The sequence below is a fragment of the Penicillium brevicompactum genome, assembly GCF_028827555.1.
Source record: "Penicillium brevicompactum strain IBT 35665 chromosome Unknown utg000005l_segment0_segment0, whole genome shotgun sequence".
NCBI lineage: Eukaryota > Fungi > Ascomycota > Eurotiomycetes > Eurotiales > Aspergillaceae > Penicillium > Penicillium brevicompactum.
Window position 1 is genome coordinate 1,997,219 of NW_026623208.1, and position 14,080 is coordinate 2,011,298.

Genomic DNA, 14,080 nt, shown 5'->3' on the forward strand with positions numbered 1-14,080 from the left:
TTTCAAAAGTGAACCAGGGTATCGAGCGAGTTAAAGAAAAATGTGCAGAGTTCCGCTGCCACGGCTTAGCGGATAGTCATAGACTTGGTCATCTGGGCCTTGCTGCCAACACCACCCTCACGAGCAGCGGAGGCACTGGTCCCAGCCTTGCGCTCGAAGATCTTCCAGAACTTCAAGCTCTCATCAGCAGCCGTGGTAGCCAGCATCTGACCATCTGGGCTGATAGCGCTGTGAAGAACACGGGTCTCGTGAGCAGGGATCTCAACGTTGCGAACCAGAGTGGGGTAGCTCCAGATGCTAAGAGAGTTGTCGGGGAATCCGCTAGAGCTAACGATCTCGCGGTAGTGGTTGCTCCAGCGCAAAGAAGTCACCTGGGAACCGGTGTCAATGCTGTTGGTGCGGGCACCAGTGGTGGTGTTCCAGAAGTGAATGTGACGGTCGTATGAACCACCGCCAGTGGCGAGGAGGTTGGATTGCCAGGGGCACCAGCTGAGAGCTTTGACGGCAGCGCGGTGGTTGGTCTTAGTGAACTTGGGAGCAGAGAGAGAACGAGCATCCCAGATGTTGACGAGGTTGTCGTTTCCACCAGTCGCGAGCTGGGCGCCGTCGGCACGCCACTCGAGACCGCAGACTTCAGAGGTGTGGGAAACCAATTCGGCGATCTTGTGATCAGCGATGCGAACATCGTGGTTGTAGACGAGACCACTGCGAGCTCCAGTAGAAAGAGTGTGCTTGTTCCAGCCCATGACACCGACACGGGAGTCGTGGCCGTACATGCTACGCAGCTTGGAACCCTCCTCGACATCCCAGATCTGGACCTCACCAGTTCCCAGGCCAACGCCAACGTAAGCACCATCTCCACTCCACTTCACACTGCTGACGTAGGTATCGGGGTCGGTCTCCAAAAGGCAGTTGACGGTTCCAGACTCGGCAGACCAGACATACACGTTGCGTTCCAGTCCGATAGCGACCTGGTTGCCAGAGCTCCAGTCAAGCAAGTTGAGATAGTAGTCATCCAAAAGGCCAGGGGCATCCAGAACACGCTCTGGTGCTGTTTGCACACGGCGACGGAACTGAGCAGCTGTTGACTTGGCAGGACGGAGAGGACGATTGTACTGAGCACGGAGATCAATGGGCTTGGATGACTCAGGGGGAGGAGGCTTGAAGGCGAGAATGCGAGTGTTCATGCTGACACCACAGGCCTCGGCAAGAGAGGACTTGTATGCAGTTGCCTCTAGGGCGGGGCGTGTGTATGTGGAAGGCTCGTTGTCATCCAGACCCAAGCCCTCCAAAGCAGAGCTCAGATCATCGTCAAATCCACGGGCACCCATGTCGAAAGCACTGGCACTGGCTGCCGATGCAATAACTGAGGTCCCATCATTACCGTTGCCACCACTCTTAGGGCGTTGACTCTCTTCGGGCTTCGCGGCACCAGTTGTAGCCAGACCCTCACTCGCGGCTCGGTTTGGGATGAAACGATCACCGGCGTTGTGGGAAATCCGCACAGTGGTCTTGCTTGAACGAGTGCGAGGAGCAGTCTCTCTTCGAACACGCTCCTTGGAAGGTGTGTTTGCGCTTGTGGCGCTTGTACCGGTCAAAGTCCAGTCAGACACTCCGAGCTCCAGGTGCTTGGGTGACTTGCGTGTGCGGGCGATGTTCGACTTGGGAGATTCACGGTATGTGGAGCGAGTTGTCTTTGAGACGGAGGATTTGGCGGGTACCGAGGACTTGGTAGAAGCAGAGGGCTTGGTAGAGATGGAGGACTTGCTAGACACTGACGTCTTGGCAAAGTGGGCGGACAGGTTTCCACCGTAGACAGATTTGGCTTGTCCGCGGCCGGAGTCTGCCTGGCGAGGAGGGGTGAAAGGCGACTCTTGGCCGCTGGCACGGGGGTTTGGCGAGGGGCTCAGAGGGATACGGCCTCCAGCAGTTTTGGTCGAGAAGAGCCCAGTGTGGCTCTTCACCGGGGTGGACACACTGACAGAAGTCATAGTGATATAATTGCTCCAAGTAGATGCAACGGGACCAGCCCTAATAGAAGATGCAGAATACTAATCGATGTGGTTGAGACAATGTCAAACAATGGAAAAGTATGCAGTGATGATGATATAGCAAGAGGCTTTGGGTGATAGAGAAGAGAGAAGCCAGGTCGACCAGGGGAAGGAATAAATAGCAGGTATACTCTTGCTAAAACCTCGAAGTTCCCCCCAGCAACGGTCCCCTGGGTAACATCCTACCTAATTGGGACTAGTGTTGGGCTGACACATCATGCCAGGCGCTTGCCTCTTTTGATGAAGATCGGCTTGGCGTCAAGTCCCTCGCGCCTCATTCAGTCGGGCGAACAAAGAGAAAATAAGTTAATTTGCATCCTTTCATCCTTCAAAGAGGGTCATTTAATTGTGCAGTAGCTCTGAAGTGTTCAGAGGGGGCTGCCTTTGCTTGCAACTGGGATGGCGCATCTCTCCGTTCTAAATCCCCACCAGGCTTCTTCCTCCTAGTTCCACCCAGACCCACTCGCACGACGTCTCTTCCTGTGATCTTTTGAGGCTCTGAACAAATCTTGTGTCCTTGGAGACAATGCAGGACGCCTACTTGATGCCAGCCTGTCCGGCTCGAGGTCGCCGGACCAGCGCGGACTATCGTCCCAGTATCAAGAAAGCTCAGGGTCATGTCCCCGCCTGCTTGGTCAATGCCTCGGTGACGTACTGCAATAATGACCGCATCTACGCCTTTGGAGGATTCGACCAGTACACCGACGAAGGTCGGCACTTTCCTTTACAATTCCTAGAACCCGTACTAATTAATCTTAGTCTACAACCACGTGCTCAAGCTAGACCTGGAGACGCTGCAGTGGGAACTCGTCGATAACTACGGCGATATCCCTGGAGTGCGCATGGGTAACCACTCTCTCTTCTCATTCGCCCGTCACACATACTTAAGTTCGCAACGTTCTAATTCGATCATTTCTCTGTGACAGGACATACCGCGACCCTTTACCAAGGTGATAAACTGATTGTCTTTGGGGGAGAAAATGAGCATCGCGACTACTTATCCGACGTCGTCATCCTTGACCTCAACACCTTTACCTGGACCCTTCCTGAGATCCGTGGTTCGATCCCCCGTGGCCGAGCGCGACATGCCGCAGTGATCCACGAGGACAAGCTCTTCATCGTAGGTGGGGTGACGGGAGAGAACAACCTTATCTTGGACGACTTGACATATCTGGATCTACAAACCTGGACCTGGTCCCGGACATGGAGTTTCACCGCACGATTCGATCACACAGCTTGGGTCTGGGGCACCCGCCTTTGGATCTTCGGTGGCCTAGGCCCGAACATGGAACGAACAACTGATATCTGGTGGCTCGACCTCAAAGGATCCCCATCGCTCGCCGGCAACATCACTCCACAAGGTAGTGTCGACTCCCTGGATGTCAATCTATCCTCCACTCATCTCCCAGACTCTGTATCTAGTAGCCCCCATCCAATGTCCCCCCGATCCGGGATTTATGCTGCAAACTCGGGAAGTGTGCAGGTGCGCAACCTCAACCGACGCAAGCAGCTTGCGCCTGGTGCCATCTCATGCCTCCGCTTCAGCTCTGGTCCCCATGTCCCATCCCTTTTCTCCGGTACACATTTCCACTCATTTGCATCCGGTGTCCTCTTGGACCTCATCACACCCTCCGAGACCGTAAGGTCGCATGACTGTAATTTATCAGCTCTTGAACTCAACTCACTGCGATGGCAAAGGCTCGCCGATGGCCAAGAGATCTTCCGGCCCGGTTATCGATGGCATTACTGCACAGTCAACGACACGGGGACCAAAGCGTGGCTATTGGGATGTAGTCTCGATGTCGCCAACGTACCCGGTGGCAGTGACGACAATCACATGAGCGAAATCCTTACCATCGATCTCGAAAAGTATGGCTTACTGGGTAACGGCCTGTCGGCTGAATCCCCCGAACAGGACTCCTCTTGGCCCTTCGATCAAACAGGTCCTTCCCAGACAACTGGACTTGGCTCTGATCTGGCGGCGGCTTTCGACCAACATCCTCAATCAGGCAGCGGTACAGACTTTGTAATTACCGCCATCCGCGACGACCACGAAGGCTCGGTTCTGGAAGATGCGGGCGACATGCCGGATGTCTCTCCATCTGAGACCCAACCAACCTTTGTGGAGCCAAATGTCTGGACCTCGGAACCCATCCATGTCCACCGAATTATTCTGCAACTACGGTGGCCACACTTTAAACGCTTGTACTCTGCCCAAATGGCCGAGTACCACACCAAGCGGATGCACATTCCTGAACCCCATTCTGTCGTACGCGCATTTCTCTACTATCTGTACACAGATAGTATATCCGGCCACCCAGAGTTCCCAACGAACGCCGTCGATGTTGCAGGTATGCTCGTGATGGCTAACCTTTATGACATGCCCAAGTTGCGGCTGCTATGTGTCAACCGACTGAGCCGAGAGCTCGACGTAGACAACGCAGCCATCATATGGGAGCGTGCGGGCCGAACCAATGAGCACTGGCTCATGCGTCGAGCCGCACAGTACTGCCTGACGTACTGGGGTCGCGTGGTTCGTTCAGACGGTTTCAAGTCACTGAGCCACCAAAGTCTGATTCAGCTCTGCGAAGTGGTGGACACGGAAGGTCGCATCATTGCAGGGCCTGAGTTAGAAATGGTCACTATGGGGTCTGATGGCCTCGGGGACCGAGAGAAAGGATCTCGACTACGTCTAGGCTCGACTGCGGACGAGTTGTCTGAGTTGGATGCCGACGACGAAGGCATGGAACTGTCATGAGTTAACGAATGGGGCACGCATCACCGTCCGGAGTTCTTGGCCTTGCATTTTGAATCTAGCATAAGTTTTGAATAGAGAGCTGTCTTAAATTTGTAACTTTTGTCTTTTAGTAGCCAGGGTGGGCGGGCCGGTCTACCGCGGCTGCCGCTAAGAGCCACGCAGGGTGGATCCCGACGCTCTCGGCGCGGCGTCTCCTCCGGGTCGCGGAGATCATTCCTCTCACGATAAGGAAGCCTTGGTTATATCGTATTTGTGTGTTTGCGTGTTTCAGAAAATATCTGGGTGTACATAAATGTCGTATGGTCGACTCCCACATTCCAAAACACACGGTACACAACGATTTCTTGAAACAGTGACATATTCGCTATGGGTTCCGTCGAGCAGTCCACTTTGCCCCCAGATTTCGTTTGGGGGTTCGCAACCGCCGCATATCAAATTGAAGGAGCTGTAAACGAAGATGGTCGTGGTCCGTCGATTTGGGATACATTTTGCAAGATCCCCGGCAAAATCGCCGGTGGCGGCTCTGGGGATGTGGCTTGCGACTCGTACCATCGAACACATGAAGACATTGCCCTGTTGAAGGAATGCGGTGCTGGTGCTTATCGATTCTCTCTATCCTGGTAAGAAGCAAATATTGCCCATTCATGAAGTTACTCGTTAACATTCAAAAACATAAAGGTCCCGCATCATTCCCCTCGGCGGCCGCAATGACCCCGTCAACAAGAAAGGCTTGCAATTCTACACAAAATTCGTCGACGATTTGATCGCAGCGGGAATTACGCCCATGATCACGTTGTTCCACTGGGATCTTCCCGATGAACTCGATAAGCGGTACGGCGGAATGTTGAACAAAGAAGAATTCGTTGCCGATTTTGCGAACTATGCGCGGATAGTCTTTGATGCATTCGGTTCCAAGATCAAACACTGGATTACTTTCAATGAGCCCTGGTGCAGCAGTGTTCTTGGATACAACACTGGATCTTTCGCTCCTGGCCACACAAGTGATCGCACCAAGAGTTCGGTAGGTGATGGCTCAACAGAGCCGTGGATTGTGGGACATAGTCTGCTCGTGGCTCATGGAGCCGCAGTAAAGATTTACCGCGATGAATTCAAAGCACGAGATGGAGGTGAAATTGGGATCACGCTGAATGGTATGAAATACACCCATTGTCACAACAAAGCTTCTACTAAACATAACAGGTGACTGGGCTGAGCCATGGGATCCGGAGAACCCAGCCGATGTCGAAGCCTGTGATCGAAAGATTGAATTCGCAATCTCGTGGTTTGCAGACCCAATTTACCATGGAAAGTACCCAGACAGCATGATCAAGCAACTGGGCTCTCGCCTGCCGTCCTGGAATGCAGAGGATATTGCCCTGGTACACGGTAGTAACGATTTCTACGGTATGAACCACTACTGTGCCAATTTCATCCGTGCTAAGACCGGAGAGCCGGAACTTGATGACATTGCGGGCAATTTGGAGCTGCTACTCGAAGACAAGAACGGCGTCAGCGTTGGGCCTATCACACAGTCACCTTGGCTACGACCCTCTGCGATTGGATTCCGGAAGCTGCTCAAATGGCTCAGTGAGCGGTACGGATATCCCAAAATCTATGTCACGGAGAACGGGACTAGCGTGCTGGGCGAGAATGACATGCAGCTGGACGAGCTGCTCAATGATGAATTCCGCGTACAGTATTTCCGGGATTATATCAGCGCCATGGCTGATGCTTTTACATTGGACGGTGTCAATGTGCGGGCTTATATGGCTTGGAGCCTTATGGAGTACGCTTATACCTCCTTCTTCACTTTGTGACTGGAACTAATGTCTTTATTAGCAACTTTGAATGGGCTGAAGGGTATGAGACTCGGTTCGGTGTCACCTTTGTTGACTACGAAAATGGCCAGAAGAGGATTCCCAAAAAGAGCGCCAAGGAGATTAGCCAGATCTTCGATCGGTTAATTGAGAAAGCTTGATTGGATTTTGATGACATTTGGCAATGCTCATGGATTAGAATGTTATGTGGATGTTTGGGCTTGCTTACCCATGCACTGGATGATTGGATTCCTTACCCAGGACAAATTGGAATAGAATGGCCACTTTGAGCATTTTGATTCTTCACAGTCTTTAAATTTTCCACAGAGTCTTCCGCGAATGAAGCTATCCAGGTGAATGTCCCTTAAAAGCAGGGAACTTAGTAATTCCGAGCCCGGGCCAGATAAATGAAATTCCAGTACTCCGTACGGAGTAGAAATGCGAGGACTGTCTCCAGGGCCTCATACTTCACCATCCAATATGGAAATCTCGCATATATCAAGCAAGCTTTCACCATCACCAACCAGATTCCCAGATTGCTGCCTCGGCATATCCAGCACATTTCTCGACCACATCATTTCCCTCCTCCCAAGGAAGCCATCATTCACCGTTTCCGTGGGCAGTGGCTCTGGTCTTCTGGAAGCGTTGATCACTGATCGCGATGAAAATGTATCAGTACATGGCGTTGAGATTGGATCAAGTGTCAATCGATACATTTCCGAGGAAGATATGCATGTCGTTACGGGAGGCTGGGGCCTCTGCCCTGCTGCTCAACAGGCCTCAGCGTGGATATTTGTCTACCCACGCGATCCAAAACTCGTTAAAAAGTATATTGATACATATGGGAATCAATCAATTGACTTGATTGTGTGGCTTGGCCCTCGGGTGGATTGGCCAGATTATGAGGCCCAGTTCGCTCAATCCTCATTCTCAAGTTTAGCTTTCCCTGATGATATTGGCTTGACGCCATATGAGCTCATGGCTGTTGCGAGGAAGCCATGTTAATATATACCAATCTTGGAACTTTGTCGGTCTGTATATACACAAGGTGGGGTGAATTCCGCAGATGTACATATATGCACTCTTGAAGAGCGAATGAAGTCCACTAGTGGAAGAATCAGGTTTTTCGGTATTCTGAGGACAAGAGCCGAGGATACCACCAGCTACTCATACTTGGGCGTACGAGCAATGGTCATCGCAAGCTGCAGGACGTTCCAAAAATAGAAAGTGTGCCTGATTTGTCTGGCGCCAACGGCAGAGCCCACTTTCCCCGAACCCTTCCAAACTTAGCCTTCTATGTCGCTGTGATCAGAGCTGTCAACCATGGTCCATGCTAATGGCAAGGCCTCGTCATTCACCCCCAAACAGCCGCATTGGTGCATCCAAGTCCCGATCTGGCTGTAAAACCTGCAAGTAAGTTTGTGGCTCAGGAGTCAGGACTGCCAGGATAGTGCGTTAACAAAGATAGGATTCGGAGAGTCAAATGTGGAGAGGAAAGACCCAAGTGTTTGCGCTGTACAAGCACTGGACGCAAATGTGACTTCGAGGGAGATGAAGTCTCTCGCCCAGCGCCATTGACAACAGGCCCGCTGGTACCGAGCTATACACTCTCATCATCCCCTAATTCTGGTAGACGAGAGCGTCGTGCATTTGAATATTACTTTCAACATGCTGCCAAATATCTCTCTGGTGGAATGGATATTGATTTCTGGACTAGCGTTGTCCCGCAAGTTTGCCGCAGTGAGCCCCCAGTATGGGACGCCGTAATTGCCATCAGCAGCTTGTTTGAGTATCCAGAACAATCATCGCATTTCACGTTCTTGGGGACGGGAAGAAATGATGATGCTCTCAATCAAGCTCAAAAAGAGGCATTGACGTGGTATTCTCGTTCGATATCTGGCGTTCATTCCCAGATTGATCGTGGAATTGCAGATCCTTATATCGCTCTTGTCAGCTGTGTGTTGTTTATCTGCGTGGAAACAATTCAAGGCCGCATGGAAGAGGCCCTGAAACTCCTCCAGCAAGGCTTCAGTCTGATCCAAGACCTTCGTCTAAGGGCTTGCCAAACTTTCATCTCTTTTACCAAAGTCGCACTATTGGAGAATACTATTATTCCTTTGTTCTTGCGGCTGAATACGATTGCCCTCAACATATCTGGCACACCAGCAAGCGAGCTATTATCTTTCTCGAATCCCACGGATTATCCGCTTACGTCCCTTGCTTCTGCCCGGCATACAATAACTATGCTAGCAGCCGAGTGCATGATCTTCCACCGCGATGCAGAGCTGCATCTGCAAGCAGTGGATAACGAATCAGACGTGAGCCACCATCTCTACGCCAAACAACAACATCTCATCTCTGAACTTGAACGCTGGCTTCATGAATACGGTGTATATTGTCAGACAATACAGCGCAAGAGCTCTCTCCTTGGCAGTAGCCAGGCTGCCAAGACAGAGCCAATTCTCCTCACATACCATGCAGCGGCTTTTATTCTCGTTTCCACTTGTCTGACACGACACCAATCGGTGTATGATTCTCATATGGACAAATTTAAGACAATTGTTGAACAATCTAGTTTTACACTGGACGCACTGGCTAAACCAGATGGTGTATCACCTCCCTTCACCTTCGAAATGGGAGTCGGACTTCCACTTCATTTGACCGCGCTGAAATGCCGCCATCCAGCTTTGCGGCGAAAAGCGCTGCAACTTTCTAAGAAGGCGCCTCCAGTGCAGGGGTTTTATAAATGTCTGCCGGGGATTGCTTTGGCAGAACACCTCATGGCCATTGAGGAAGATTACAGTGCTCAGATATCTCGAGCTGCGAGCCAGAATGGCAGCCCCGAAGTATTACACTCTGCGAATTTTGAAGATGACGGCGGCCATGACCTGGAACTTCTGGCACTCATTCCCGAGGAGGCTCGTATATGTGATGCTGGAGTCTTTCAACCCAAAAATGGTATTCCACCCGATGTTTCGGAAGTGAATATTTCAAAGTGGAACCGTGGACCAGATCAACTCTTCATATCCTTTCGACGACTATCATGTGGAAGAGGGTCTGGTACATGGGTGATAGTTCATGATTGCGTCCCTCTGGATTTCTGATTGTGAATCATCTTTGGAATGTGGATCTTTAATCGCACTTGGGAGCTGAATCTGAATACTTGATGACTTTCTTTCCCTCTGCCAATCCCACAACCCATTGAATTTTGATCAAATAATGTCTCTTTAATTTTCTATCTAGGTTCAAGTACCGAAGCAAACGTTGGAACTCCGAACTAAGTCCCGACTTTCTTTGTACAAGAGCCCCTTAAAAATCATCAAATCACAAAACCAGGCCTTGCGCAGCCCATTTATCAAGAAAAATCGATTCAATTTCTAATGATGATATCTCAGAGTGCATATCTAAAATGCTTAGACTCCATGTCTGTCATATCCTTGAAGCCATCCACAATAGCTTGAGCAGCGACATCATCCGGTACAAGTTCACCATCCTCTCTAACTGCCGCATCTCTTCTTGCATTCTCCCATCTCATAGACACATACGCCACAGCAGATAGGACAATAATTCCGGCATAGCAGATCAAAAGTCCTGCAAGGGCAGAGTAGTAGCGTGGAGCTTCTCGAGTAAAGAATATATTGGCTCCGGCGACGTTCCCAGCCGCGTACAGCGAGAACCATAGGCCGTTCGCAACAGCACGCTTCGTGTGTCCGCCAACGTTAGTCGCCAAGATATTCCACGAAACAATCACTGGTGCTCCAATAATGTATTGCAGCCAAGTACATCCGACCAAAGTCCAGCGGTGGTCTAGGTCTGTAAAGCGGATTCCTAGCAGACCGGCAAAGGGTATGAGGCAAACGACTGCAAGCACGATACATCGCGAGTCTTTGATGTATGTAGCAACTATGCCACATATCGGAACTACTAGGGCTTCAATGGCGCCAGTAGGAAGCTGAAGCAGTGTAGCGTAGATTCCATCGAACCCGAAGCCCTTGATGAGCGCTGATGCGAAATTCGAAACACCACCGTTGATCACACCGCAGGCAATACCGATTCCAGCACAGCAGAGGACTTTGACATCCCAAAGGTTCTCCACTGCTTGGCGAGGCTTGATTTCTCGAGTCTTGACACCAATCATATTCTCAGCAACGCGTTGGACGGCTATAACGCGCTGTCGATGGGTCAAGAAGCGTGCAGAGCTGGGAGAGTCGGGCATGAGCCATAGGAAGAAACACGCGCAGACAAAATTAAGCAGTCCAATCGTTAGAAATATAAGCTGCCAGCTGCGGAGAGAGGTATTGTGGGTATGGCCCAGACCGAAGCCGAGAAGGGCGCCGACCATAGTGGCCATCCCGTTGGCGCTCAGCCAGATCGCCATGCGTATAGGTTGCTCGGAGCGTTTGTAAAACATGGCTGTGAGATTCATCACTAGACTCATATTAGTTGCTGTCAAAGTCCGAGGTTTTCTGTATTACTTACTACAAGGACTGACTCCAGCTTCTGCCATACCCAGCAGGAATCTTAGCACCAAGATCCCCCCATAGTTTGTTGCGCCGATGTGAGCGATGACCAGTACACTCCAGATCAGGAGCATTCCGCCCATATATTTAGCAATTGGCAAGCGCTGGATCAAGAGGTTGGCTGGAAGAGCCCAGAAAAGGTACCCGAAGTTGAAGATAGCAGCGACCCATGAGTACCGCTGCCCCTCGAGGCCGAGGTCGGGAATGAGGGAATATGCAGAGGCATAATTGAGCGACAATTTATCTGTAGGTCATTAGCACCATGTCTAACAAGAAAAATACCGCAATTGATGCATACCGAGGAACTGAATAACGTAGGTCACATAAAGCTACGACCGGAAATGTCAATGGGCGATCAACAATGTGCAGGTGTCAAAGAATACCCACCATGGGCATGATTCTCCAGTCGATAATCCGCAGGACCTTTGCCCCCTCACTCTCCAACTCCTCGGAAGACAGCTGCTCCGCTTCGAGGTACAAGTCGGCACCTATATCGTGGGTTTCGCCGAGTGCAACACCCTTCTCCACAGTGGAGTCAGGATCCACCTTGACGTCTTTGTTCATAATGCAGGGCAGATGGAAGTTGCAGAGATTCTGCTCTCGAAATCACATCCCCTCCCGGGCTTATAAGAGCCTGGTCGAGTAGAGCACTATCTCTGCCAAGGAGATAAGGTGCATTATCTCGAGGGTTATCTTTCGGCAATTGGAGATGGTTGATAGGAAGTATTAGGAACTGCGGAGAGAGCGGACAAAAGTCCGTGTGGAGATGCCAAGACATGCTGCGGACTGTTGTCCGCCAACTTCTTATATACCGAGCCTTGCCAAGAGCGTTGCTCTCTTCACATATCTCAAGGCTCGGCAATATGACTCAAGAGAATCAGAGTTTCTCACTGCTCGATGCTAGCATCGCGGAGCTTCAATCAGCTCTATCTGCAGGATCGCTATCTAGCGTGGAACTCGTATCAAAATACTTACGGAGAATTTCATACTACGATGCAAATGGTCTGAAGCTCAGCGCAATCCCAATCATTAACCCATCTGCAATCGATGATGCCGCGGCTTCTGATTCCAGACGGGCGGCTGGCCTACCACCAAGACCACTCGAGGGCATCCCATACCTCGCCAAAGACAGTATCAAAGTCAAGGGCATGAGTGTCGCAAGTGGCTCACCGGCTTTCGAGACCCTGATTGCCAACGAGGATGCAGCATGCATTCAGATCCTCCGGGATGCCGGTGCGATTTTGCTCGGCCGCACCAACATGCCTGCAATGGCATACGGTGGAATGCAGCGCGGCTGCTACGGTCGTTCCGAAAGCCCATATAACAATGAATATTTGGCTGCGGCGTATGCATCTGGCTCTTCAAATGGCTCCGCAGTAGCTACAGCTGCCAACTTCTGCGCTTTTTCTCTGGGCAGTGAGACTGTTTCATCGGGTCGGTCCCCCGCCTCCAACAACTCAGTTGTAGCCTACACACCTTCCAAGGGTCTTCTCCCTTTACGAGGTGTCTGGCCTCTCTATGCCACTTGTGATGTCTTGGTACCTCATACTAGGACCGTGGAAGACTTGTTCCATGTCCTGGACGTCCTGGCCCTTTCCGATCCCACACCGAAAGGCGATTTCTACCAGGAACAGAAACTCATTTCCATACCTTCAATTGACACACTCCGACCTCAATCATTTTCAGCACTACGCGAAAATGCTTCACTCCGTGGCAAACGTATCGCTGTTCCCTCCATGTACATAGGCGGTGATCAATCGTCGCTCAACCCAGCTAGCAGAGTCAACACTCGAGCCTCCATTATCAAGCTCTGGCAACAAGCTCGCACAGTCTTGGAATCACTGGGTGCAGAGGTTGTCGAAACCGACTTTCCACTTGTCACAAGCTACGAGGCGAATGCCGACAAGGGCCAATTGGTCACAGTCGCAGGCCTCCCAGAAGGCTGGTCATCAATGGAGCGGAGTGAACTCGTTGCGCATATTTGGGATGATTTCCTCATTGCAAACGGACAGGAAGGCCTCGATTCTCTTTCAAAGGTCGATCCATCCACTATATTTCCACTCGCACCTGGCTCCTTGAAAGGCGCCCCCGACGCAGCGAATGCGTTGCGATGGGATGAGATGGTGAAGTATCCACTTCGAAGACCAGATTCTATTTTCGATGTTCCTGGGATCGAAAAAGCAATCCAGGCTTTAGAGAATGCGCGCAAAGAGACACTTGAGAATTGGATGGATGGGCTTGGACTCGATGCTGTGGTTTTCCCGGCAAATGGTGATGTCGGTGCCGCGAACGCAGATTGTGATGAAGCTGCTTCAGTTTATGCTTGGAGCAACGGAGTCAAATACTCCAACGGCAATCGACCCATTCGCCACCTAGGTGTACCGACCATATCGGTACCCATGGGGGTGATGGAGGATATCGGAATGCCTGCAAATCTGACTTTCGCTGGCAAGGCTTATGATGACAACAGCCTGCTTAAGTACGGATTCGCGTTTGAAGCGGCGATGAAGGGTCGCGTGCAACCTTCCTCTGTGCCTGCATTGAGCTCCGACGTGATCAGTAGTACACAGGGTCCTCATTCGTGGACTTCTCTGCCCACTGCTGAGTTAGTGGTACAAACACAGTCAAAGCAGATCGAAGACTCAAATGTTGTGGTTCGGATTGAGGGGACTGTGGTGCCTGATGATATTGAATTGGATTCACTGTCATGTTTCGTCAACGGCGAGCCTTTTAACGCCATCTCCGATGGTGATAGATGGTTCCTTGTTGCATCATATTCCCTCTCTGGCCGTGATCAGAACTGGGAAAGGTGGTCGAGTCCTGCATTGACCCAAACCATCGTGATTGTAAATGCCCGTACGAAGTCGGGTTTCACAACTGGAAAGTTGATCGTTTTGTAAATAGTACAGTAGTTTAGCTGAGACACGACTTCTT

General features: G+C 51.0%; 7 protein-coding genes across 7 annotated transcripts; 5 read left to right on the forward strand and 2 right to left on the reverse strand.

The window, feature by feature from the left end:
- Window positions 1-65: 65 nt before the first annotated feature.
- Window positions 66-1,991, reverse strand: N7506_006584 (WD40 repeat domain-containing protein; the record flags this gene model as incomplete). Its single annotated transcript, XM_056955877.1, has 1 exon — window positions 66-1,991. The coding sequence occupies one exon, from the start codon at window positions 1,989-1,991 to the stop codon at window positions 66-68; it is 1,926 nt and encodes a 641-aa protein (XP_056810211.1).
- Window positions 1,992-2,577: 586 nt separating this feature from the next.
- On the forward strand, window positions 2,578-4,809 carry N7506_006585 (Kelch motif domain protein; the record flags this gene model as incomplete). The annotated part of the gene is made up of 3 exons (XM_056955878.1): window positions 2,578-2,761; window positions 2,811-2,897; window positions 2,978-4,809. 3 exons carry the CDS (start codon window positions 2,578-2,580, stop codon window positions 4,807-4,809), a joined length of 2,103 nt encoding a protein of 700 aa, XP_056810212.1.
- A 366-nt stretch (window positions 4,810-5,175) lies between these two features.
- On the forward strand, window positions 5,176-6,787 carry N7506_006586 (glycoside hydrolase family 1 protein; the record flags this gene model as incomplete). Its single annotated transcript, XM_056955879.1, has 4 exons — window positions 5,176-5,429; window positions 5,488-5,960; window positions 6,010-6,595; window positions 6,649-6,787. 4 exons carry the CDS (start codon window positions 5,176-5,178, stop codon window positions 6,785-6,787), a joined length of 1,452 nt encoding a protein of 483 aa, XP_056810213.1.
- Window positions 6,788-7,106: 319 nt separating this feature from the next.
- On the forward strand, window positions 7,107-7,631 carry N7506_006587 (uncharacterized protein; the record flags this gene model as incomplete). The annotated part of the gene is made up of 1 exon (XM_056955880.1): window positions 7,107-7,631. One exon carries the CDS (start codon window positions 7,107-7,109, stop codon window positions 7,629-7,631), a length of 525 nt encoding a protein of 174 aa, XP_056810214.1.
- Window positions 7,632-7,962: 331 nt separating this feature from the next.
- On the forward strand, window positions 7,963-9,730 carry N7506_006588 (Zn(II)2Cys6 transcription factor domain-containing protein; the record flags this gene model as incomplete). The annotated part of the gene is made up of 2 exons (XM_056955881.1): window positions 7,963-8,039; window positions 8,095-9,730. 2 exons carry the CDS (start codon window positions 7,963-7,965, stop codon window positions 9,728-9,730), a joined length of 1,713 nt encoding a protein of 570 aa, XP_056810215.1.
- Window positions 9,731-10,017: 287 nt separating this feature from the next.
- On the reverse strand, window positions 10,018-11,710 carry N7506_006589 (putative MFS allantoate transporter; the record flags this gene model as incomplete). The annotated part of the gene is made up of 4 exons (XM_056955882.1): window positions 10,018-11,054; window positions 11,106-11,390; window positions 11,445-11,475; window positions 11,534-11,710. 4 exons carry the CDS (start codon window positions 11,708-11,710, stop codon window positions 10,018-10,020), a joined length of 1,530 nt encoding a protein of 509 aa, XP_056810216.1.
- Window positions 11,711-12,009: 299 nt separating this feature from the next.
- N7506_006590 (uncharacterized protein) lies at window positions 12,010-14,046 on the forward strand (the record flags this gene model as incomplete). Its single annotated transcript, XM_056955883.1, has 1 exon — window positions 12,010-14,046. The coding sequence occupies one exon, from the start codon at window positions 12,010-12,012 to the stop codon at window positions 14,044-14,046; it is 2,037 nt and encodes a 678-aa protein (XP_056810217.1).
- Window positions 14,047-14,080: the final 34 nt, after the last annotated feature.